Below are 22,521 nucleotides of genomic sequence, written 5' to 3'. Positions count from 1 at the left end.
AAAACTGCTTCAAAGAATGTCGTTTTACACTTACACTAACCTGCTGTTAACCCCAGAATCAATTTTGAAATTCTAATGTATAAGTTCACGGCTTTGCATCTCAGTTCCAAACCAAAATTTCATTCATGCATCATTTCGAAAAAGTAATTGATTTGCAGCTCAATTTCGATACCTAATCTGCTGACACATCTCTTAAACCATTCCACAAACGCTTTTGCCTAAATTCATTCATATTGTGACACTTTTGCCCAAGTTCATATTGCTCTCTCCGCAGTGACTCCATATTATTAGTATTATAACAAAATTATCGAATTGGTGGTGCTTGCTGCAACGATCTCAATGGCATGTTGTATGCAAATAATCCTAAGAAAGAAATGATTGCGAGCAACAAACATCAAACTTTCGACTCCATGAAAAATAACGAAGTAATCCATGAATCCAAATATGCCAACGAACAACAACAATCACCTAAATCCTTGAGCAGCAAAATCTCAAACAACGCTGTCATCACCAATTCAATTATTCAAACCATGTCAAGCTCCCGGTGTTGATCCAGCCAGATAGCCCCTGATGCCCTATAATTGAACAGGTAGAGAATCACTGCAGCGAGTAGAATCCCGATCAAATCAGCAACCGCATCCTTGGCAGATGCACCAGCTGATTCGAAATAGCCCAATTCGTCGGCAAACTCCTTAGCGGCGCCGGCCGCAAATGATAGGAGTGATCCGATCCAAATACTGCGGCGGCGGAGGAATGGGTAGCGAGTCCTTGCCGCGAGTAGAGAGCAAACGACGGAAATGAAGAAGCAGAAAAGAACGTGATACAGTTTGTCGGCGGCCAACCAGTCGTCGCCGTTTTCCATTAAGTCTGCTAATGTGGAAGAATTAGCAAACTAGCGTTACTATTTTTTTCCGTGGAAGCAAATGAGATAATCTGCTAATCTTCGTAGTTGTTTAATCACCAAAAAATTATTTTTGTACAAAAAGTTAGTTGCTTTTGGGGAAGAAACCATTTATGTTTTTCTTTAATTTACTTACTTATTCTATACCAGAAATAATGCATCCACATCGAATTCATGGGTATCAAATTCTCAATTTAAACATAACGCGAATATATCACTTGCACAAAAACATTAGCTGCCAAAACATGAGAATTAATCCCGATCAAAAACAAAGATTTAAAACTAAATAGCTTCCAAGTTCAAGACCAACAACCATTTCTAATATGCTAATTAATCTTGCTGATCAACTCATTTATCTTATCCTTCCTATTTCCAGAATCTCCTCCGTCTTCGAACCTTTTCTTCTTTCCTTGCAGCACCTTTTCCGGATTGTTCAGCACGAAGGGGCAGAGGAAACTGGTGACTGACTTGAAATGGGGACCAACAGCAACAATCTCATTCACAATGTCTTCTATGCATATGATGCTATGCTTACCCAATTCCTGCAACAAGCATATTATCGTGTTAAAATTTCTTACCAACCGATCGATCCACTGGGAAATGAAAAATATAACTAGCTGTACCTGTTCCACAATGTTGTTATCGGTTAAAGGAATCCTCTCCTTGCCAACTCTTACTACACCTTTCTTGTAGATCAAGTCCTTGACACTCTTCACATTGGGATATCTACACCACAAACAAGTTGTTTTTAGACTCACGAATTGAGAATTATGTTGCTGTGGGATATTAATTGAGCTTGTTCTTCACCAGATATCTCACTGTTCAGATAGACAAAAAAGGAGTAAACTTTGAAGAAATGGGAGCACAAGAAAGATGGCAGCATGAGGGATAGAGATATATGCAACAAAAGAAATGGAATAGAAATCATTTTTTCATCCCTTTTTTATTAAAGATTGAGCATGATTTGTTCTAGATGTTCCTTGACATTCATGCTAGTGGTGAATATTTGCCATCTACATGCATCAGTAACAGCCATCATGGAATTGACTTAGGATGTTTAGCATTATACTGTGAAAGGTAGTGTTATATTAAGACTAAACACATTTCTATAACTGATAAAGCAGCAGGCTTCAAGACAAATTTCAAAGAACCTGATGCATAACAAAAGGTACGAGCATGAACATAGGTTACAAGAAAACCAAATTCAATTATTTCCTGCAGAGAGCAAAAGTTATGAGCATTGATATGATAAATAAAACACGATTTTTATACTGCTACAAATTTCAAATAAGTGTTCTATTTAAACAAGCCACACATATGTGATAGGAGTAGGATTGGCAAAAGACTAGGCCTTGACTTCACATTTTCTAGGAAACAAACCATAAATATTTCTAGGAAACAAACCATAAATATAAACGTAACCAAGAATTCCAATTTGTGAATCTGAATTATAGAGGGTAGTTGAAGTACTTCTAAAGCAATAAAAAACCAAAGTATCAGAAGAAAATGGGAATGACATACCCATAAGTTACATACGGCTCCACCTTTTGTAACATTTCCATCATTCCTGCACTAGCCTTCACAAAAACTCCAGTCCGTATTTTCCTTAATTTCAAAGAATACAGAATCTTCCGAGTTTTTGGATGCATGTCATTTTTTCTGAAGAAACAAACTTGAAACTCAGCAACACTTGTAAACCAAAAATAACAAACACAAGCATTGGTTATTTAAGCTGACCCTCGTATGCGAATGACAAACAGAAGATTGGATTCCGGTGTTACTGATGCTGATCTGATTCGCTTCCCCCTACTCTTCATTTGAACTAGGTCCAATTCCTGGAAACAAAATGGCAGATATGAACAACCCTAACTCTTATACATCACCATCAAAGCTCTTCAGGAATATCAAATTCGCATATTTCAACAAAATTGTTTACAGCAAGCTCATGACAACATCAAAACCAAGTTTCACACAGAAAGACAAACGATATACTAACATTTGGTATAATCTACACTTTAAACAATCGACCAAAGATATCCCAACATATAAGTGCACAAAAAGAAGAAAAATACACGCACATAAACATTCACATTTGAACATCCGGAAATAAGCATAGACTTGGAAGATACAATTATACAACAGACATATGAGAGAAAACGAAAAATAGTAAAGGCAGTGTTATTACCTTATCACGATATTCTCGGATGAATTGCTCGGGCTTCTTGATGATAAAATTACCGCTTTTTTGACGCTTAGCCCTCTCCTCTTGCTGGAGTTTTCTTCTGACTGCCCACTGTTCATTAGTCTTCCTCTTCTTCAGCACGACTTCCGGTATGTAATTTAGAGCCGCTGGGGCCGCCTCCTCCGTCGCCATTTTTGTATTTTACCCGACGAAATTAACAATAATGCAAATAGAAGAGAGAATAATTGGAAGAGAATCAATCGATTTCGCAGACGCTAGCCCAGCATCGACGGCGGGAGAGTTAAGAGAGGGAGCGAACGTCTGTCTAAACCCTAAATAAAACTCAATTTCACAAGCTAATGTTATTACACAGTCGCCCCTATAGTTGTAGTAATTATAAAAAGACCTTTTAAAGTTTTCTTATTTATAGTTAGGTCACAACCTTCATAACTTATTATTTCTTCACTTAATTATAGTAGTAATTGATATATCATTTTAATTTTTTTTCAATTTCCTGTACATTATAATTTATTTATCCTAATTTATTTAAAATATGAAATTCATTAAAATTCTAAAATAATATTTAATTCAAAGCGATAAAATACACCATCTAAATTGCACAACTCACTTGTTGTTACAGCTAGAGTTTTTCCAAATGTATTTCATAGAATAATAGCGACGGACCTTGGTGTGTGGGCTTGGTTGCAGTGGCAGAGCTTGACTAGTGTCAGTGTATCTTTGTCGGCAATATAATGACTTCACAAAGGTCAGCATCTCCGAATATATACCATTGACGGCGAGATAGTAACTGTTATTGTAGTGCCGATGGTTAGCTGTGAGATGTATTGTCAAAGTTCTACCGTTTAAAATGTCATTCAAGAAATTCAAGCTGGAACACCAACATTGTTTTTGTTGATGAAACAATACACTAAATCTGAGTAATAAAAATATGGAGATCAAATAAACATCAACAATCCTATTGAGGATCTGTCACAAAATTAAAATATTTTAATTTGGAGATAAAATACCAACCCCAACATATTAGTAGTAGCAAGACAAGGTCACAATAACAACACAAGAAAAGTCATACTAAGACGATATAATCAACAATGATATTAAGTTGCATCCTAATACCTTGAAGAGAAATTTGACAAAGGAACATCCATTTCATGCCAAGAAGATTATCCAAAAAAAAGTAAAAGCTATATACAATCAGAAAATTGGCCACTCCTAACAACCCAAATTCTACTATCAAATACACAAGTTGGTAAGAACAGTCGACGACTCAATGGAACTAGCTACTTCAGCTTCTAGCTGTATTAATCAATGATACCAATTTGGTCATACAAAAAAATGAGCCTGCTTTGAAAGTGTTTTCATCAGTTACCATCTTCCTGAGGCACTTGACAACCAAATTCTTGGCAAGTTCCACTACACAAAATTTGCTTAGTAATTCTCATTTTTTCACTCCTTAAAGGGTCCATCATTTTTTTATGTTGTTTTGATTGCTCTGTGAGGGACTAATATCTGGTGCAAGTCCACTTGTCTTTCCTTCACTTACAACTGTTCCTTTCTCTATAGACGTCTTGCCTACAGACTCATTCGGCTGAGTAGCTCGCTTTTGCTCATTTTGATCTTCTCTGCCTGTTTTTGTGGCGTCGTCTGCTGGCTTCTTTGAATTTGTTACTAAATCCTTCAATGTCACCTCGAGCTTATCTAGTCTCTCTTTGACCTCCAAAATCTCTGGATTAGATGCTACTAATGCTTTTTGTTCAGCAGCCTTGAGCTCCATCTCTTTTGCTTGAGCTTCAAACTCAGCCTGTTTCTTTTTTTCCAAAGCCTGACAACATAATCCACAGGACCCAAAGGAAACACAAACATGAGAATATCACACCACATAGCCAGATATGAAACGTATCACATATATGCATGAATAGTCATTCCTTTTCAATTTATGAAAAATCTGCAACAATTAAGTGTTGCCTCACCTCAACTATACAATCATAGATGATCCCCAAAGTTGTTCTTCTACAACTAACGATTCACATACATTACATACTCATTCTTCTACACCTAACGATTCACATACATTATTTTGCTATTGCTCGAGAAGATATCACATAAGTATTAGAAGAGTAGTATAACATCATGATGCAAGCCGCCCACATATCATAAAGAGGTGTATGTAGATACCCTTAGGAATGAACGACCTTCCAAACAGATGTACAGCTACACACACAGACATGCACATACAAATCTGGGTGTGCAACTTCAAAAGGACAAAGTATTCAAAGCAATAACCCTTTGAACTCTAAACCAACAAACTTAATTATCAATTCCTGCGACACCAAGAAAACCAAGACTTGAACTAATCTATTATATTTAAAAATCTAACAAATTCAACATCAAGGTTCAGAATGTGCTATGATATACAAAAACAAACAGAGAGTCAATCCCTTTAAAGAATCTATTTTCTCTGATACAAACTCATGATACCAAGTCACCTGAGTTTTACTTTATTTTACAATCATGTGTTAGTATATAAAAAGAGCAACCCCGTAGGAGGTTACATCAACAAAACTAATTTTTCGCTTAAGTTCAAATGCTCATGAATCATGATGTTAAAACTTTTTTTACATAGCATTTTCAAAACACGTCTTTTTGACTGGGGACAAAACTTCCTTCAATTCGCAATCTAAACTTTTCATGGCCCCACAAAATCTCACCAAGACAGTGTAACAATGTGGAACTTCACAGAGAGCAGCAGGAGAGCTTATCCTTTTCCCTTTTATAATCCCTCAACAATCCAAGCACTATAAAACACAAACAGCAATCTTTTCCAAATTAAACCCAACAAAGTTGAGCATTGGTGGAAGAGTTGACAATGAGAGGACATATGCATGCATGAATGCATCTTTTATTAAAACTGTCATGACAAGCTTCTAAGCAAGTATCTCATGAGCATTATTTGATTAAGAAAAGAAAAGGTATCACCAAACTAGGCAAGTACTCGGAAGTCGAATGTGCTTCATTATCCTTCCTAATCCAATAAAAGAATACTATAACAATATTCAATCTATCTGAAAATATCTATTTAGAATGCCAGCAATGCAAAAGCATACGTTCGTGATTTTATACTCCATTTAGTAGGCATCTCTAGACATGCATTCAGCAATTCACACATAGCTAACTAGCTGTGACTTTGAAACAAGAAGAAGTCTGGATTCTCCACTACTAACACATATGTACTTCAGTATCATACATAATCTCCTATTTTCTAGGTACATATTGATCATTATGGGAAAAAAATCTACATTAAACAATGATAAAACTACATAATATGTAAAACCATACCGCATCCATTATTTTCATTTCTCCGCGGGCATACTGAGCAACAAGATACACAGCTGACACAGAAAATCACAGAATTCATCATTAATCCACCGAAAACAAAAACTCAGCTCAATGTCGTAACATATATGGAAAAAAAATGCTCTTTAGATTAGAAGAATAAAACGCGGTACCCAACGACGGCAAGCAAGCAAAGAATAGCTGCACCAGATGGAAATCCAACCTAAAAAGCATTAATTAAACTCAAAATCAGCTCAATCAATAAATAAAACTAGTCGTTCTACTGCACGCCAACTGATCGACGTAATGCCTGTAGAGAAATTCCGGAAAAAAGTGAAAAGAGAGCTCACCCAAATTTCTTCTTCTTGGGAGGGTCGGAGAAGAGGATTTTCGCGGCTTTCACAAAATCGAGGTCTTCAAGAGCTTTGTATTGTTCATCGTACTTACTCAACGATGGAGAAGAAGAAGACCCATCGCGAGTGGCGCCGCCGCCGGTCGTAGTGGGTTTGTTGTTTCCGGAGGTTGAGCAAAAGGATCGGTTCGGACATGGGATCCGATTCAAAATCTTCTTCCCCGCTAGAATTCTTCTCATGATCTTGTGCTCAACATTCCATTTACCATTAACGAGGATCGAAGTGTAAAGTGTGAAGTTGAGCTGAATTCAATTCGATTAATGGGCTTAAGTATTTCATTTAGGCCCAATTTGTCCATTTGAAAGAAGCCCATTACCCAAAATGAGTATCAATTTCAAAATATTTCAGAATTTTCAAACAAATTTTGAAAAGGGGGAAGTAATTAATAGACGATTTGGGTGGGAAATTCCGTAATTATTTTTACTGAATTCTGACTGTAGCTAGATATGAGATAATGTATGAATGCAAATGTGATCATGCCCGATTATTCAATCTATTTTCCCATTCTTCTATTGAACTTTTATTTTTTTATTTATCTACCGGAGAACATCAAATTATGTTTCCATAAAGTTGTTTTGTTAAAATAGACATGTAAATAACAATTTCAGTTTCTTAAAATGTGGGTCGGATAATGATAAAAGCTCATGTAGTAGCAAGAGCATCCGCAATGGTAAATAGGCTAGCCTATGTTTTTCTTCCTTCCATATTTTCTAGCACTAAAATTCCTCCTGCCACATCATCAGGACAAACAACTAGACAAATAATAGGCTAGCCACAGGCTAACCACATCATCAGCACTATTAAAAAAACAACTAAATTTACGAAATCAAACACAAAATACGGAATTAAATTTACGACACATATATGGGAAAAAATTCATTAATTTTATGAAAATAAAAAAAATTACATTAATTAAAAAAATTACATTAGTATGCCTTGAATTTGTATAGGATTATGTTTCCTAATTGGGATAGGATTATGTTTCCTAGGCTCAGTCTGTCTTTTGTGTGCCTATATATATGGGAGTAGAGCACATAATTCTGTGATCTGAGATCCAATCTATATTTGAAAACCGCAGTCATAATACAATTTGTTCTCCGTTCTTACTCGTGGATGTAGCCAACACAACGTTGGTGAACCACGTAGTCTATTTACGTTCTTATGTTTCTCGATTCACAATTGCCCTATTTGTCATAACAAACTGGTATCTAGAGCCTTGGTTTTCGAACTAGGGTTTTGAATTCCGCTGCGAGGATTTTGTCTGGTAAATCGAGATGTCTGCTCTGAACGTGAAGGTTGACAAATTCACCGGGAGAAATAGTTTTGGTTTATGGCAGATCAAGATGCGATCTCTGCTGAAGCAACAGGGTTTATGGGAGCCGCTCAAAACAAAGAAGGCTACGGAGGATGATAAGGAGTGGACAACCCTAGACGAAAAGGCCCACTCGACCATCATATTGAGCCTATCTGACGATGTTATCATCGAAGTTGCGGATCAGGAGACGACTGCTGCTCTTTGCGCGAAGTTGGAGAGTCTATACATGACGAAGTCTCTAACCAACAAGTTGCTCTTGAAGCAACGTTTTTTTCGGTTACGCATTAGGAAGGTACGCCCCTTCGGGATCATCTGGAAAATTAGAATAAAATTTTGCTAGATTTGCGTAATGTTGAAGTTAAAGTAGAAGACGAGGATGCTGCTTTAATTTTGCTTATGTCTTTGCCTGAATCTTACGAAAATTTTGTTGAGTCTTTTATGACTGGCAAGGAAACTCTTTCGTTGGAGGATGTTCGATCTGCTCTCCACATCAGAGAGGATCGTCAACAGGCAACGAGTTCAGCCACAAAAGATCTGCCATCGGGATTATCTGTTACGGATAAAGGACAGAAGAAATTCGGACAGAAGAAACAGAACTCAAAAGGTTTAAAAGGTCCTAAAGGCCCTAAGCCAAATGACATCTGCAGATATTGTAAAGAACCAGAGCATTGGAAGGCTGATTGTCCAAGGATAAAGAAGAAATTGGGCAAGAAGGAAGATGATAACGTTCTGCAACTGTGGCCGAAGCTGATGACACAAATTCGGAAGAAGAATTAGCCTTGGTTGCGGATGAACAGCCACACTGTAATGATGTGTGGATTTTGGATTCTGGAGCGTCATATCATCTCTGTCCTCACATGGAGTATTTCAACACTTATGAGCAGATAGATGGAGACAATGTTACCATGGTCTGCAAGGTGGTTGGCATCGGCTCAATCAGGATTAGCACTCATGATGGGGTCTTCTCCACCTTAAACGATGTTAGGCATGTTCCACAGATGACGAAGAATCTGATATCCCTGGGTACATTTGATAGTAAGGGATTCAGTTTCAAAGGTGAAGGTGGAGTAATGCGTATTTTTAAAGGTTCGAAGGTGGTTCTGACATCTTTGAAACGGGGTACCTTGTACGTTTTGAGAGGTTCCATCGTGGAAAATTTTACTGATATTGCATCATCCGAGGTTGCAACTAAGGATATGACCAAGCTGTGGCATATGAGGCTCGGTCATATGGGAGAACGTGGCATGAGAATCATGTCGAATCGTGATTTTCTTTCGGGCCATAAGGTGCAGAAACTTAATTTCTGCGAACACTGTGTGTTGGGGAAGCTTCATCGCAGCAAGTTTCCAAAGAAGGGTGTTCATCGAACGAAGGAGACACTTGACTACATTCATATGGATTGTTGGGGTCCCTCACTTGTTGAGTCTATTGGAGGACACAAGTATTTTGTGTCGATGATTGATGACTACTCAAGAATGACTTGGGTGTTTATGATGAAACATAAAGGTGAGGCATTCAAGAAGTTCAAAGAGTGGAAGACTCTAATTGAAAACCAGACTGGGAAGAAGATCAAGCGATTGAGAACAGATAACAGTCTGGAATTTTGTTCGTCTAAGTTCGATGAGTTATGTAGGAGTGAAAGGATCGTTCGCTATCACACCGTTAGACATACACCACAGCAGAATGGTGTGGCAGAACGCATGAATCAGACGTTGTTGGAGAGAGCAAGATGCATGCTCTTCCAAGCCGGTTTGACTATGAAGTTTTGGGCAGAGGAAGTAAACACGACTTGTTATCTGATCAACTGTGGACCTCACACTGGCATTGACTGCAAGACACCGTACGAGGTATGGTCTGATTCACCTGCAGATTACTCTATGTTGAGAGTTTTTGGGAGTACTATTTACTATCATGTGAGTGAAGGTAAATTGGAGCCAAGAGCTAAGAAGGGAGTATTTGTTGGTTATGGAGATGGAGTTAAGGGGTACAGAATTTGGTCATCTTCAGATGGTAGAATTATTCTCAGTCGGAATGTGGTGTTTGATGAAAATTCTATGTTTAACTCTATTGTGAAGTCTATTGCTACAGAGGATTTGGATGGTGTTGATGAACAGGTGGAGCTGCAAGTCACTCACGATGTGAGTGAATCACAACTCCAAGGTGGAGAAGATCAACACAGTACTGCTAAGCCGCTGATACTTCTAGTTCGGATGTTCATCCACAAGCTCGTCAGAAAAGTATCACTATTGACAGAGCCAGGAGGACAGATGTGAAGCCTCCGTTGAGGTATGGTTTTGAGGATATGATGGCATATGCATTGCAGGTTGCCAATGAGGTCGAAGATGAGCCTTCGGTAGATGAACCACCTACCTAGAAGGAAGCTGTTTCGGGCACTGAGCGTGCCAAGTGGCTCGCTGCAACGCTAGAAGAAATAGAATCACTTTTGAAGAACCTGACTTGGAATTTGTTCAACGGCCTAAGGGGAGAAAGATTGTCACTTGCAAATGGAATTTCAAGAAGAAGGAAGACACTACACCAGATGAGGGCATTGGATACAAGGCTCGTCTAGTTGCAAGAGGGTTCACGCAGAAGGAGGGGGTTGACTATAATGAGATTTTCTCACCAGTGGTCAGACACACTTCCATCAGAGTGTTACTTGTGATAGTTGCACATTATGATTTGGAGCTTGAGCAACTAGATGTGAAGACGGCTTTCCTACACGGATTGCTTGAGGAGGATATCTACATGACTCAGCCAGAGGGATTTGTGGTTCCAGGCAAGGATGATTATGTGTGCAAGTTGAAGAAGTCCTTGTATGGACTAAAGCAGTCTCCGAGGCAGTGGTATAAGAGGTTTGACAGGTACATGATCAAGTTGGGATTCAGCAGGAGTCCGTATGATTGCTGTGTGTATCACAACAAAGCTGATGATGATTCTATGGTCTATCTTGTTCTATATGTGGATGATATGCTCATAGCTGTGAAGTCGAAGTCTGAAGTACAGAAGTTGAAAGCTCAGCTTAGTGCTGAGTTTGATATGAAGGATTTGGGTGTTGCGAAGAAAATTCTGGGCATGGAGATTTCTAGAGATAGAGAAAAGAAGAAGCTTTCTCTATCACAAAAGAGCTACATTGAGAAGATTTTGTCAAGATTTGGCATGTCTGCATCTAAGGTTATTGATACTCCAAGTGCCACAAACATACATTTGTCATCTGATCTTGCACCGAAATCCGAAGTTGAGGAGGAGTGCATGTCTCGAGTCCCGTACTCTAATGCAGTAGGGAGTTTGATGTACGCCATGGTCTGTGCTAGGCCAGATATAGCGCATGCTGTCAGCGTTGTTAGCAGGTTTATGGAAAATCCTGGAAAGGAGCACTGGCAGGCTGTGAAGAGGATCTTTTGTTACTTGAGAGGTACGTCTGATGTTGGTCTCATTTATGGAGGTGATACTCACTGTTTAGTGACTGGTTATTCTAATTCTGACTACGCTGGAGATGTCGATAGTAGAAGATCTATGACCGGTTATGTTTTCACTCTTAGTGGTTCTGTTGTTAGTTGGAAAGCAACTTTGCAGGCTGCAGTTACTTTGTCTACTACTGAAGCAGAGTATATGGCGTTGACAGAAGATACTAAAGAGGGAATATGGTTGCAAGGGCTAGTTGGTAATCTTGGTTTACATCAAGATCAAGCTGTTGTGTTCTGTGACAGTCAGAGCGCTATTTGTTTAGCCAAGGATCAACTCCATCATGAGAGGACTAAGCATATTGATATGAGGTATCATTTTCTAAGAGATGAGAAGAGAATTGAGGTGAAGAAAGTAGGTACTACTGATAATCCTGTTGATATGTTCACCAAGTCAGTCCCGCAGAACAAGTTCCAATATTGTTTGGACTTGCTTAATGTCATGAGCTGTTAGTTGTCTGTGGAGGGCAAATCTGAGGCAAGAATGGAGAAGTTTGTTCGTCTGGTGTTATGATGATGCATCTGCAAGAGAGAATTCAAGTCAAGGTGGAGATTTGTTAGTATGCCTTGAATTTGTATAGGATTAGGGTTCCTAATTGGGATAGGATTATGTTTCCTAGGCCTAATCTGTCTTGAGTGTGCCTATATATATGGGAGTAGAGCACATAATTCTGTGATCTGAGATCCAATTTGTATCTGAAAACCGCAGTCATACTACAATTTGTTCTTCGTTCTTGCTCGTGGACGTAGCCAACACAACGTTGGTGAACCACGTAAATTCTGTGTCTATTTACGTTCTTTTGTTTCTCGATTCACAATTGCCCTATTTGTCATAACAATACATAAAACCAAAAAAAATATCGCCGTGCATTCCTCCGCGCCCACAATTCTTCAATTAAATCCTTTTGGAGTTGTATATGCGCATCCACTTGGCGCATGTCGCCATGTGCCTGGAGGCGGCCGGCTTCATCGTGAGGTACCCCCCTTCGTACGTTGGGGGTGGCCACGCCGTGGCTTGGACCAGCTTCATTGTCATTGGCCCAATTAGTCAGTTGTACACCTTCATCTTCGACTATCATGTTGTGCATGATAATACAGGCGTACATTATAGAAGCAATGCAGCCGACATCCCACAAACGCGTTGGACCCTTAATTGCCGTCCATCGAGCCTGGAGCACACCAAATGCGCGCTCCACGTCCTTGCGCGCCGACTCCTGTCGTTCGCAAAGTAGGTCTTCCTGTCCTCATTTGCGCATCTGATCATCTTCACAAAGACGGGCCACCTAAGGTATATCCCATCCGCCAAGTAGTAGCCCATATCATGCTGGTTGTCGTTGGCGACAAAACTGATGGTCGGACCGACCCCCTGGCACTGCTCGTTGAAAAGGGGCGACGAGTTGAGGACGTTTAGGTCGTTGTTCGACCCGGATATCCCAAAATACGCGTGCCAAATCCACAGCCGGTAATCAGCTACGGCCTCGAGGATCATCGTGGGATTCTTTCCCTTGTAGCCGGTGGTGTAGAACCCCTTCCAGGCAGCGGGACAGTTCTTCCACTCCCAATGCATACAATCTATGCTGCCTAACATCCCCGGGAACCCATGCTTCTCCCCGTGCATCTGCAACAGCTCCTGACAGTCTTGGGGGTTAGGGCTTCGAAGATACTGTTCCCCGAATATTTCAACGACGCCCTCACAGAAAGTCTTCAGACACTTCAAGGCACTCGTCTCACCTATGTGGAGGTACTCGTCCCACATGTTTGCCGCCCCTCCGTACGCCAACTGCCTGATTGCCGAAGTGCACTTTTGAATAGGGGTGTGGCCGGGTCTGCCAGCCGCATCGTGCCTGAAGCGAAAACATAGATATCGACGCTCCAAAGCGTCAAGGATACGCATAAACAGCTCCATGCGCATCCTAAAACGCCGCCTGAACATGTTGGCGTTAAACCGCAGTCGCTCTGTGAAGTAGTCGTCATATAGCCGCTGATGTGCAGCTGCGTGGTCCCGAGGATTCACTGCTCGGCGGTGGACCACGGGTGGAGGTCGAGGTACCGCCAGCTGCATAGCCCTTTGTAGCAGCCGGTCTATCTCACCCTCCGTATAGGCCTCCAATGCTTCGTCCATTTGCCATTCGTACTCCTCATCACTACTACCACCCGCATTACTCATTTCGCGTTGTTGTTCTTGTACAAAAATTAAGAGAGAGAGAGAGAAAACTCGTTAAAACAAGCGGTGCGAATGAAAATGACGTGAAAATCGCGTTTATATAGTGTTTCGAAAATTTAATTAAAAAAAAAAAATATTTGCGCTGGCCGATCGCTCGATTCCCCAGCCTACAATGGCGGCGAGCGCATCGGCGAGCGCTCGCTGATATTCTCGCCGATTGCAATATTTCGGCGAGCGGACCGACTAGCGCCGGGTATCGGCTAGCCCGTCGCTCACCTATTACTGTGGATGCTCTAATATTATAACGACTATGTCCTATTGATTTCCGGATGTATTAATTAATTACTAAATCAATTATTAATTTCAAGTTTGTTTTTATGATTTTGTAATTATATTTGCAACATGTATCCACGACTTTTTAAATTGTTTAAGACTAAGAATTCATTGTACTTAAGATTAAATGAGTTTAAATTAAGAAATTGCAAAATTTAAAAAGTGTTAGTACTACTCTATATCACTTACATGACCAAATCTCATATGAAAAATGTTTGTGTGATAGAAAGTGATGTATATCGAACATGTTATGTATAGAGCTATTAAAAATGGTGTATATTTGGTTAACCTAATTTAGCTCAAAATATAAATCAGTCTATAGTTCTATAATATACTCCAACAAAGTTGGTCCTCAGTCACATAATGTAAAACATACATATCATATACAATAGAAACAAATCACTAATTTTTTGATAATAAGTTGTTGATTTTTAATCATTTAACTAAACATATTCAAACTTGCATTTATTAGTATATAACTGGGCCTTCACACTTTGATAGTGTTAACTACATGATTTCAATATAATTTCCCATTCAGAAAAATAAAAATCTGAATCTAGCAGAAATTTTAAATTTCGAATCTCGTTTATGCATTATTCCTAAAATATAAAAATATTGTATTAAATATTTGAATAGAGTATAAAATACATAGAGTTCCACTGCATATCATAATGAGTGTACGTTACTTTCTCCAAGGAGAGGAATATATTTTAAAATTTGAAAAAGAGAGAATTGGATCACACCAGCTCACATTCCAACCAATCATCTCTCTCTTTTCCCCCTATTTCTCTCAACATGATTTAACCCCCCAATAAATCTCTTCAAAAATCTGCAAATCCCATATTTGATTTCTGTATTTAAATCCTCCGCCATTGTTTGCCACTGCGCCGCCGCCGGATTATTCTCACATTTCCACCTCAGCTTGATAAAAGCCGAATCACATTAGATTTATCAGTATTTATCAGTAGATTTTCCCTCTTTGGATTTGGATTTCAAAATTTCGATTGATTCTCGCAATGTTATGCGGGAAAAGTCCGGTTAAAGGGGGCGGTGGATCCACGGCGGCTGTGTATCTCAACGTGTATGATCTCACCGCCATTAATGGCTACGCTTACTGGCTTGGCCTCGGCGTCTATCACTCCGGTGTAGAAGGTCCGCTCTCTCTCTCTCTCTCATTCGTTGATTTGAAAATCAGTAATTGCATTAATGAAGCTGTTTTTTTAGAATGGTTAAATCAATCGGATTTGAAAATGATGTTTCGTCTCACAAATTGAAACATCGTTTTCGGTTTCGATCTCAAATGAGTAGCTATAGCTGAAGATTATGATCCGTGCAAAACCAGATCTAAATCTGGTGAACAGAATTAATGATTTTTTGATGATTGAAAAAATTGGCAGTTCACGGAGTGGAGTATGCATTCGGAGCTCACGAGTATCCAAGCACAGGAATTTTCGAAGGAGAGCCGAGGCAGTGCGAGGGATTCACATTTCGAAAGTCTATCTTGATTGGATGGACTGATATGAGCCCTACGCAGGTGAAAGTTTTGATGGAGCAACTTGCTGTGAAATACAGAGGAAATGCATACAATTTGATCAGCAAAAACTGCAACCATTTCTGCAATGATGCCTGCATCAAACTCACCACCAATCCCATCCCAAATTGGATCAATCGCCTTGCCAGAATTGGTCAGTCCTATTTCCTTTTCTTTACCATCTTTGACCTTGTTTGGTTGGTCTTCTCGTACATGTCACGTGTATATTGATTAATGCAGTTAGTTAGTAAATTAGATAATACTATAAAGTTGGAGACTTTGGGTTATATGAATCAGATTAAGGCTAATTAGAAATAATATTCTTGATTTTATTTAGGTTTTCTTTGCAAATGCATCATACCAGTGAACCTAAACTCCACAAAAGTTGGACACAACAACAAAGTGCAGGACAATGTTGGTGAAGGGGTGAAGAAGAAACTCAAAAGCAGCTCAAATTCATCATCTTCTTCATCCTCCCCTCCTCCCACCGTGGCCGCAGCTAGCAGAAGCTCGTTGCTGGCATCATAGCCTCCTCCAGTGGGGTTCTTGAGTTGAATACAAACTAGAGGTCCCGTCCCAACAGCTATAGCAAATATTGAATGAGGGGAAATGTATGTTCTGTGTCGATTCTTTGTGATCTTATTATAATGCTGACTTTGACAGCCAATGTAAACTTTTCATCTCATAGATGCCCTACAAAGCTCTGTATATTTACACACCACACACAAAAAGGGGCTTTTGCCCTTCTTCTTTGATGCGAGTTTAGATGATCTACTCTCGTGTGATACATACAAAGAGCTAGGGCTTACTTAGATCAATGGCTCTCAAGGATTTGCCCTGTGTTCTCACTTGTAACTACTTTCATCTCAATCAAGGCACCTTTTTTGATTTATCTAGCACCAAACTTTATTTTTTCTTCTATGTCTTCTATCTGTAGCTTATTTAATTTCAAAGAATACCTGCAATTGGGGCCTACCTTCTACACCAACCGATCAAAGCCAACCATCACTATCAAATCTCTTCAAAATTTGATTCAGGAGCAACCATCAGTACTTAAACTTATTAAGGCTAGACATGGAAAAATCATGACAAAAGAAATTATACATAGCAAGGAAATTTTGTTTGTACAGGTAGAGAAGGTCCTAAATCAAGAAAACTGCAAATATAATCAATAGCAAGCTATCAGTTTGTCATCAATTTCATGTCCAATTTCAAGTGAAGAAGACAAACAATCACAATCAATATCTAGGGAGCAGTAGGAACAATGTTAGCAGCTGTTATCCTGCTTGTAGGTCCTATCGAGATATTCGCAAAGTGCATGGTGCACCAAATGTATACTTTACTTTGAGGCACACGTGCAGGTAACGATCAGATGTCACCCAACACGGCATGAACTTAACTTCACTTGGATCTTATCCAATCAACAAAATTGTCCAGGATCAAAGGCCATGCGTGATCTGGATCATAATTGCTAAAATCTGGAAAACTGATCTGTTACAATATCATCAACCAATATCGTTAAATAAACCATAGTAATTATATTCCTAGAATGACGGTCAACAAGAAAAGTCGTCACAGTAGTTCTAGATGTCTGGATTTGTTTAAGATATAACTGGATCATCAACATACCTCGTTGCAGAACCGATAGAAACCCATCCACTGATCCATGTTAATAACCTTGTAATCAATCTGTATCTGTAATCAGCCACATATGTAATGAATACTTTTGTAATAATGACATAAATGAATGTGTGCTTATTCAGATATTCTTCCATATATATATTTCCATCAACTGTGTTTATAACTTCATGACTATTGCTTTGAGGGACTTTAATATATCCGGTGATAGATGTAAACGAGGGGTCTAAAACGTTAAACCTTTGTGCATAAATGAAGTAGAAGAAAACAGACATGGAGAAATCTCTATTATGATTGTACGATCAATCGTTTTGAACGTATGAATCATGCAAATGGACAGCAATATGGTAAAATGGAGTACCTTCAGATACTGATTAAGTGCATCCACTTGAGGATGGAATTGTGACCCGAGAACGAGATCCAGCAGGAGACAAATGCTTTCAATGTCTATGCTTTTTTGCTTCTCCTCTGGAAGAAGTAGAGAACATACAGCACAAGAAGGTCAGAAATAGGAGATAAAGCCTCGAAAACAAAGCTCTGAACGTTTATTCCGAGTAACGTACCAGTCAGGCAATATCTAAAGGCATATGAATAAAAGTCTATGAAGTTTGACGACCTTCTGACCTTTTAAGAGAAAAAGCAAATTCAATCAACAATAAGCACTAGAAGAAAAATTATGGTACCATCATTGTAAGTGCCATAATCACTGGAATTCAGTTTCATTTAAAAACCAGAATGCGACCATAGTTCGTACCTCTTTCTCAAGATCCAGAAGTGCCTTTTTCACTTTAACCATGGTGTCAGCTCTCAGAGCTTTAAAGCCAGTTCGCCACTCATCCTGAAATCCATTGAACTCATGAGAGAAGGTTGATCAAATTAAGTGAAAATAAATAAGATGAATGTTTCAACAAGTCCCTCTGCTTACAGCTATTTAATCTTCTATATACCTCATCAAAACAAGGCATAAGAGACGTACAAATATATCGAAACAAGTGATAAAAATAATTCTTCTCCAACTCTCTTTCTCAAGCATAAGATCCGTAATTTTCCCTTGACAGTACCATAGCAACCTTACAGATAGCGATAAAGCCAAAGAGTTCTACAATTTTCAGATACACATCACATCTAATTACTAAGCACCAAACAATACAAAACCAACTACAGTATACAAATATCAAGCCAATATCAGCGACACATTCTTACATATCCTATAGTTGTCTTAGACCCAAGATTCAATGATATATGAGGCTGGAGAATACACTCTACAAGTTGGGGTAATTGCATTTATATTTAAGTTCCTTATTTAGAGAAACACAATATTCAACTCTCCATTATTGAAAAGAAAACTGAAAGTAGAGAATAGCATCATAGACTATGTTTAAACATTCACCCAACAGGATCTAAGTAGAATATGAAACTACAATAGAACCATTCCTACCAAGGTGAAGTATCCTTGTTTCTCTGCTTGCATTTTCCTAAAATCAAAGTAAACAGATTTCAATATCTGATAAAAAAAATGTTCAACTGTAGTTTACATAAAACAAATACAAGAATAACTCACCAAGCAAGCATTAATATTCTCACATCTGTGTGGTCAAGTTCCAAATCCGAGCACAGTGACTCAATTCCTTCTGGGCTGCTCACAAAAGATAAAAAATCAGGCACGTCCAAGCAAATACATACGAAAGAATAAAACTTGTGATTGAGAATAGGAGCCAAACCAATGAGTACTAACCAGTAGCTAAGAGAATACATAGAACTTACAAGCAACAATAGAGGGCTGAATTACAGCTGAATGGGCTGTTATAAAAATGGTATTCTGTTCTTTAGATACTAAACAGACCCATGGAACTGAAGTGATATTGCTAGAGGAGCAAAATATTCTTCTTCAACTTAGCTAAATTAAATTAATTGGACCTTATGAGGAAAACTTAGGAGATGGACTTATTAGATGTGGTAACTGAAGCAAAATTATCAACCTCTAGATGCCTAAGAGAATGAAATGGACAGATGGAGCTAATAAGGACATGGGAATAGAATTTTCTGGAACAATTTTGATGGAAGTCTATGCCTAACTTTTTCTAAGGATCGTGGAAAGAAAGAAATGCAATTTCCCGCCATTCTCTTGCAATAAAATAGTTACTGATATATATGATACAAATCAAGACTCTGAATTCATAATTTGAAAATGATTATGCGAAACAAATAAAACATTTTCTTAATTCTGACCCATGATTAAAATGTAGTGTAAATTTCAACCTCCAGTGGGTTGCAACAATGAACTTTACTCAGGTTAAAGTACAGAGAAAGCAGATCATATAAGACCAATAATACTTTACAATGCAGATTGAGGGTACTTACTCAATAATACGAGAGGAACTGTTCGCATAATTATAGAAGAGCTGGTCAATCCGCTCTAGCTCTTTAGAGGCTGCTTTACCAGAAGCTGAACCATAGAAAAACATATCTTGCAGTAAGCAAATGAACATAATTGAAAAGAAATAGAAGCATCACAAGATGGAAAATATTACTCATATAGCTGTTCTTCAGTTCTTGCAATTTTCTTTACATAACAAAATTGATAAAATCTACATAACAAAATTGATAAAATCTAGTAGATAACAAAATTGAACAAATCCATGGAGTGTGCGTTATTTACTTACTTAAGACAATTTGTAAAAATAATAGCAAAATTGATAAAATGCAGAACCCTCTCCATGCTAAACTTACAAATATAAGTTTCAAATTAAGTCCTTATCTTTAGCTTTTCCTGTGTAGAAAACAAAGACATAACTATGGTTGTAGTAGGATGCATAATATCTTCAAAGACATCCAAGAAACCACATTATAGGTAAACTAATTGGAAAACTATACTCCGTAGCTTTTGAGTATAAATTCAGCACTGTCAACTAGAACTTTGAAAAGATGGCAGGTTTCTAGCAGTCTTTCAATTATTTGATTCCCGCAATGTCATCGCCCAACACAACACTGCTATCTGTTCCTTTCCCAGATCTAATAATTTAGAGATCTTAGTAGCTAATTCGATTGATGGGATCAGCCTTGTTTTCACAGCCAATTCTCATGACAATCTATGAAATTTAAGACCTTTGATTGCAGTCGTCTAGTACCAAAGTTATCACGGCATGTTTCAATCAATTACTACAAATTACAGAGTGTATCCAACTATAACTCCTACCTCTTGAAGATACAAAACTCAGAAGCTCATTAATCACTATGTTTCTTTCACTTCAACATTTTAAAGTGACAATTAATTATGCTGGCCGTCTACTGTCCAATAATTGATAGCTTATACTACTATCTTCTGAAAGACGATTGAGTTATACTAATTGGCATTATCAATGAAACCAAAGGCAAAGAGCATTACCACCAACCATATGTATAACTAAGTCAACTTACTCCAACAAATTCTTGATAAAAAATCAGAATTTGAAATAAGTAAAAGCAAGCAATGGACATTGTTCATTGCATCGCAAACATCAGTCACTTTTTCAAGCATCTCAAACACAATCACTCAAGGAAAGCATTTAAGACTTCAAATAATCAAATCACACAACGAATTGCATTCCAATTCCACCACCATGCTAGTGAGAATCTACTTGCTCCCATATATTAGATGCCCAATTAATAAATTCTTATTTTGGAGTTAAAAATTAACATGATCAAGGATGTAAAATCAAATCGCCTAAAATAATTCTACAAATACATACATATATGCATCAAGATCATATTTTTCTCCTCACCAAAGCAATTAATTGAACTTGATAAACATCGAACACACCCAAAATCCAAGTAAAATAGAGAGAACCTGCGCGAAAAAGATCCACCGTTGATGAAGCGCCGGAAGATGTCGAATTTGCGGAGCCTTTTTTCGATGAAGTGCGAGGCATATTTTCCAATAACTATCTCGAGAAATTGAACTAGAAAAAAAATCAATAATTTTCACAGATAATTGCCCCTTTTTCTGTTTCTTCGACAAGAGAGAAAAAGAGGGCGTCAGCAAACTGAGGAATCTACTGCTACGAAATCTTCAGAAAGCGAGGAAATTAATATTAAACCAAAAATAAAATTGTATATTTTTCGATGGAGGAATTATTGGAGTAAATATGGAATTCAATTTAAATTGCCTTTATTAATTGCGCTTCGCTGGATTACAAAATAATTGGAAAGATTTTATTTTCTTTTTTTTTTATGCATCTCATTATATCATCAGCAACTGCAGTACTCTGTACTCCTATCCTTTATTTCGTTGACTTTTATGGTTTATTGTTATTAGTGAAAAAGTATTAACTATTAGTTTTTTATTATACTTTAACTTAGTACATCTCCAAAAGAAGGAAGATATATAAAAAAAGCATATCATGTATTTTCCTTTTTAAGAGAAATATATCCTCTCAAAAATTAGCATACTCGAAAGGAAAAAATAATGGAAAGGTAAATTATTTTTAAAAATAAAAAAATTGTACAAGATATATTTCGAGGCAAAAAAAAAAATATAGTAATATCTTCTTAAATACATTCTCCTTAGAGAACGAATTTTCATGGAAAAGGGTAAGTATAATAGTTAGAAAATTTTACCTCCATTAATGCAGAAGTAAAGATACCTCTTTTAAATAAGAAAATGTATAATACTTTCTCAAATACTTTTTTCATTTGAGAATGACTTTTCACGAAAAGAAAGTAAATATGGTAGTTATAAGATTTTATCTCTCCCCTTATAGATGCTACCATTACATATTGATTTATGGAGTTATTCACATTAGTATTAAGAGTTTAGTAGAAAATCAAATTATAAGAGAACTTTACCAATATTGTTGCATGAATGTTACTAGATGGATGACAAGTGCAAAAATTATGACACATGATGTTTATGGAGTGTATTATGATAGCGACTACAAAATATCTAGCTAGTCATATCTAATACTAGTATCTATAAAGATGATTGATAATAAAGTGTGAGAAGTTAGAATGACGAAGACAATGTTGATGAGGTATATAGTTTATTCTAAAAACACTCAAAAATTGCATACTACTATTATTTATATTATGCAATTCATAATCAATTGGTGTGTCCAATTCACTAATTTTTCATTATAGTTGCAATTGGTGTGTCCAATTCACTATTTTCAAAAGTGGCATGTGTTGTAAACAAAGTACTAGTATAAATTACATTGTCATGTTAAAAAGTTTGAACGACTCCTCTCGTTTTATGCA

At 37.7% G+C, this 22,521-nt stretch overlaps 5 protein-coding genes across 6 annotated transcripts; 1 reads left to right on the top strand and 4 right to left on the bottom strand.

The window, feature by feature from the left end:
* Window positions 1–378: 378 nt before the first annotated feature.
* Window positions 379–1,013, bottom strand: LOC125186971 (uncharacterized). Its single transcript, XM_048083464.2, has one exon. The coding sequence runs from the start codon at window positions 860–862 to the stop codon at window positions 524–526; it is 339 nt and encodes a 112-aa protein (XP_047939421.1). The 5' UTR covers window positions 863–1,013; the 3' UTR covers window positions 379–523.
* Window positions 1,014–1,072: 59 nt separating this feature from the next.
* On the bottom strand, window positions 1,073–3,401 carry LOC125188384 (Ribosomal protein L30/L7 family protein). Of its 2 annotated transcripts, XM_048085192.2 has the most exons (5): window positions 3,087–3,398; window positions 2,639–2,736; window positions 2,423–2,560; window positions 1,525–1,627; window positions 1,073–1,443 (listed from the first exon to the last, which is right to left on the bottom strand). In XM_048085192.2, the coding sequence occupies exons 1-5, from the start codon at window positions 3,273–3,275 to the stop codon at window positions 1,228–1,230; spliced, it is 744 nt and encodes a 247-aa protein (XP_047941149.1). In that variant the 5' UTR covers window positions 3,276–3,398; the 3' UTR covers window positions 1,073–1,227. The 2 variants fall into 2 exon arrangements, with proteins under 2 accessions (XP_047941149.1, XP_088914987.1); XM_089058861.1 differs by having other exon boundaries at window positions 1,073–1,627; window positions 3,087–3,401.
* Window positions 3,402–4,229: 828 nt separating this feature from the next.
* On the bottom strand, window positions 4,230–7,072 carry LOC125187444 (uncharacterized). Its single transcript, XM_048084038.2, has 4 exons — window positions 6,785–7,072; window positions 6,608–6,657; window positions 6,438–6,490; window positions 4,230–4,923 (listed from the first exon to the last, which is right to left on the bottom strand). Exons 1-4 carry the CDS (start codon window positions 7,024–7,026, stop codon window positions 4,567–4,569), a joined length of 702 nt encoding a protein of 233 aa, XP_047939995.1. The 5' UTR covers window positions 7,027–7,072; the 3' UTR covers window positions 4,230–4,566.
* A 7,738-nt stretch (window positions 7,073–14,810) lies between these two features.
* LOC125187702 (deSI-like protein At4g17486) lies at window positions 14,811–16,541 on the top strand. Its single transcript, XM_048084333.2, has 3 exons — window positions 14,811–15,272; window positions 15,518–15,805; window positions 15,989–16,541. The coding sequence occupies exons 1-3, from the start codon at window positions 15,137–15,139 to the stop codon at window positions 16,177–16,179; spliced, it is 615 nt and encodes a 204-aa protein (XP_047940290.1). The 5' UTR covers window positions 14,811–15,136; the 3' UTR covers window positions 16,180–16,541.
* A 196-nt stretch (window positions 16,542–16,737) lies between these two features.
* Window positions 16,738–21,377, bottom strand: LOC125186556 (defective in cullin neddylation protein (DUF298)). The gene is made up of 9 exons (XM_048082936.2): window positions 21,116–21,377; window positions 19,651–19,735; window positions 18,851–18,925; window positions 18,728–18,764; window positions 18,044–18,127; window positions 17,853–17,913; window positions 17,651–17,757; window positions 17,281–17,346; window positions 16,738–17,142 (listed from the first exon to the last, which is right to left on the bottom strand). Exons 1-9 carry the CDS (start codon window positions 21,195–21,197, stop codon window positions 17,053–17,055), a joined length of 687 nt encoding a protein of 228 aa, XP_047938893.1. The 5' UTR covers window positions 21,198–21,377; the 3' UTR covers window positions 16,738–17,052.
* Between the last annotated feature and the right edge of the window lie 1,144 nt (window positions 21,378–22,521).

The sequence above is a fragment of the Salvia hispanica genome, chromosome 5, assembly GCF_029641045.1.
Source record: "Salvia hispanica isolate PSC_SH4W2 chromosome 5, Shi_PSC_v1, whole genome shotgun sequence".
Taxonomy (NCBI): domain Eukaryota; kingdom Viridiplantae; phylum Streptophyta; class Magnoliopsida; order Lamiales; family Lamiaceae; genus Salvia; species Salvia hispanica.
This window is presented reverse-complemented; position numbering and strand designations above follow the sequence as displayed.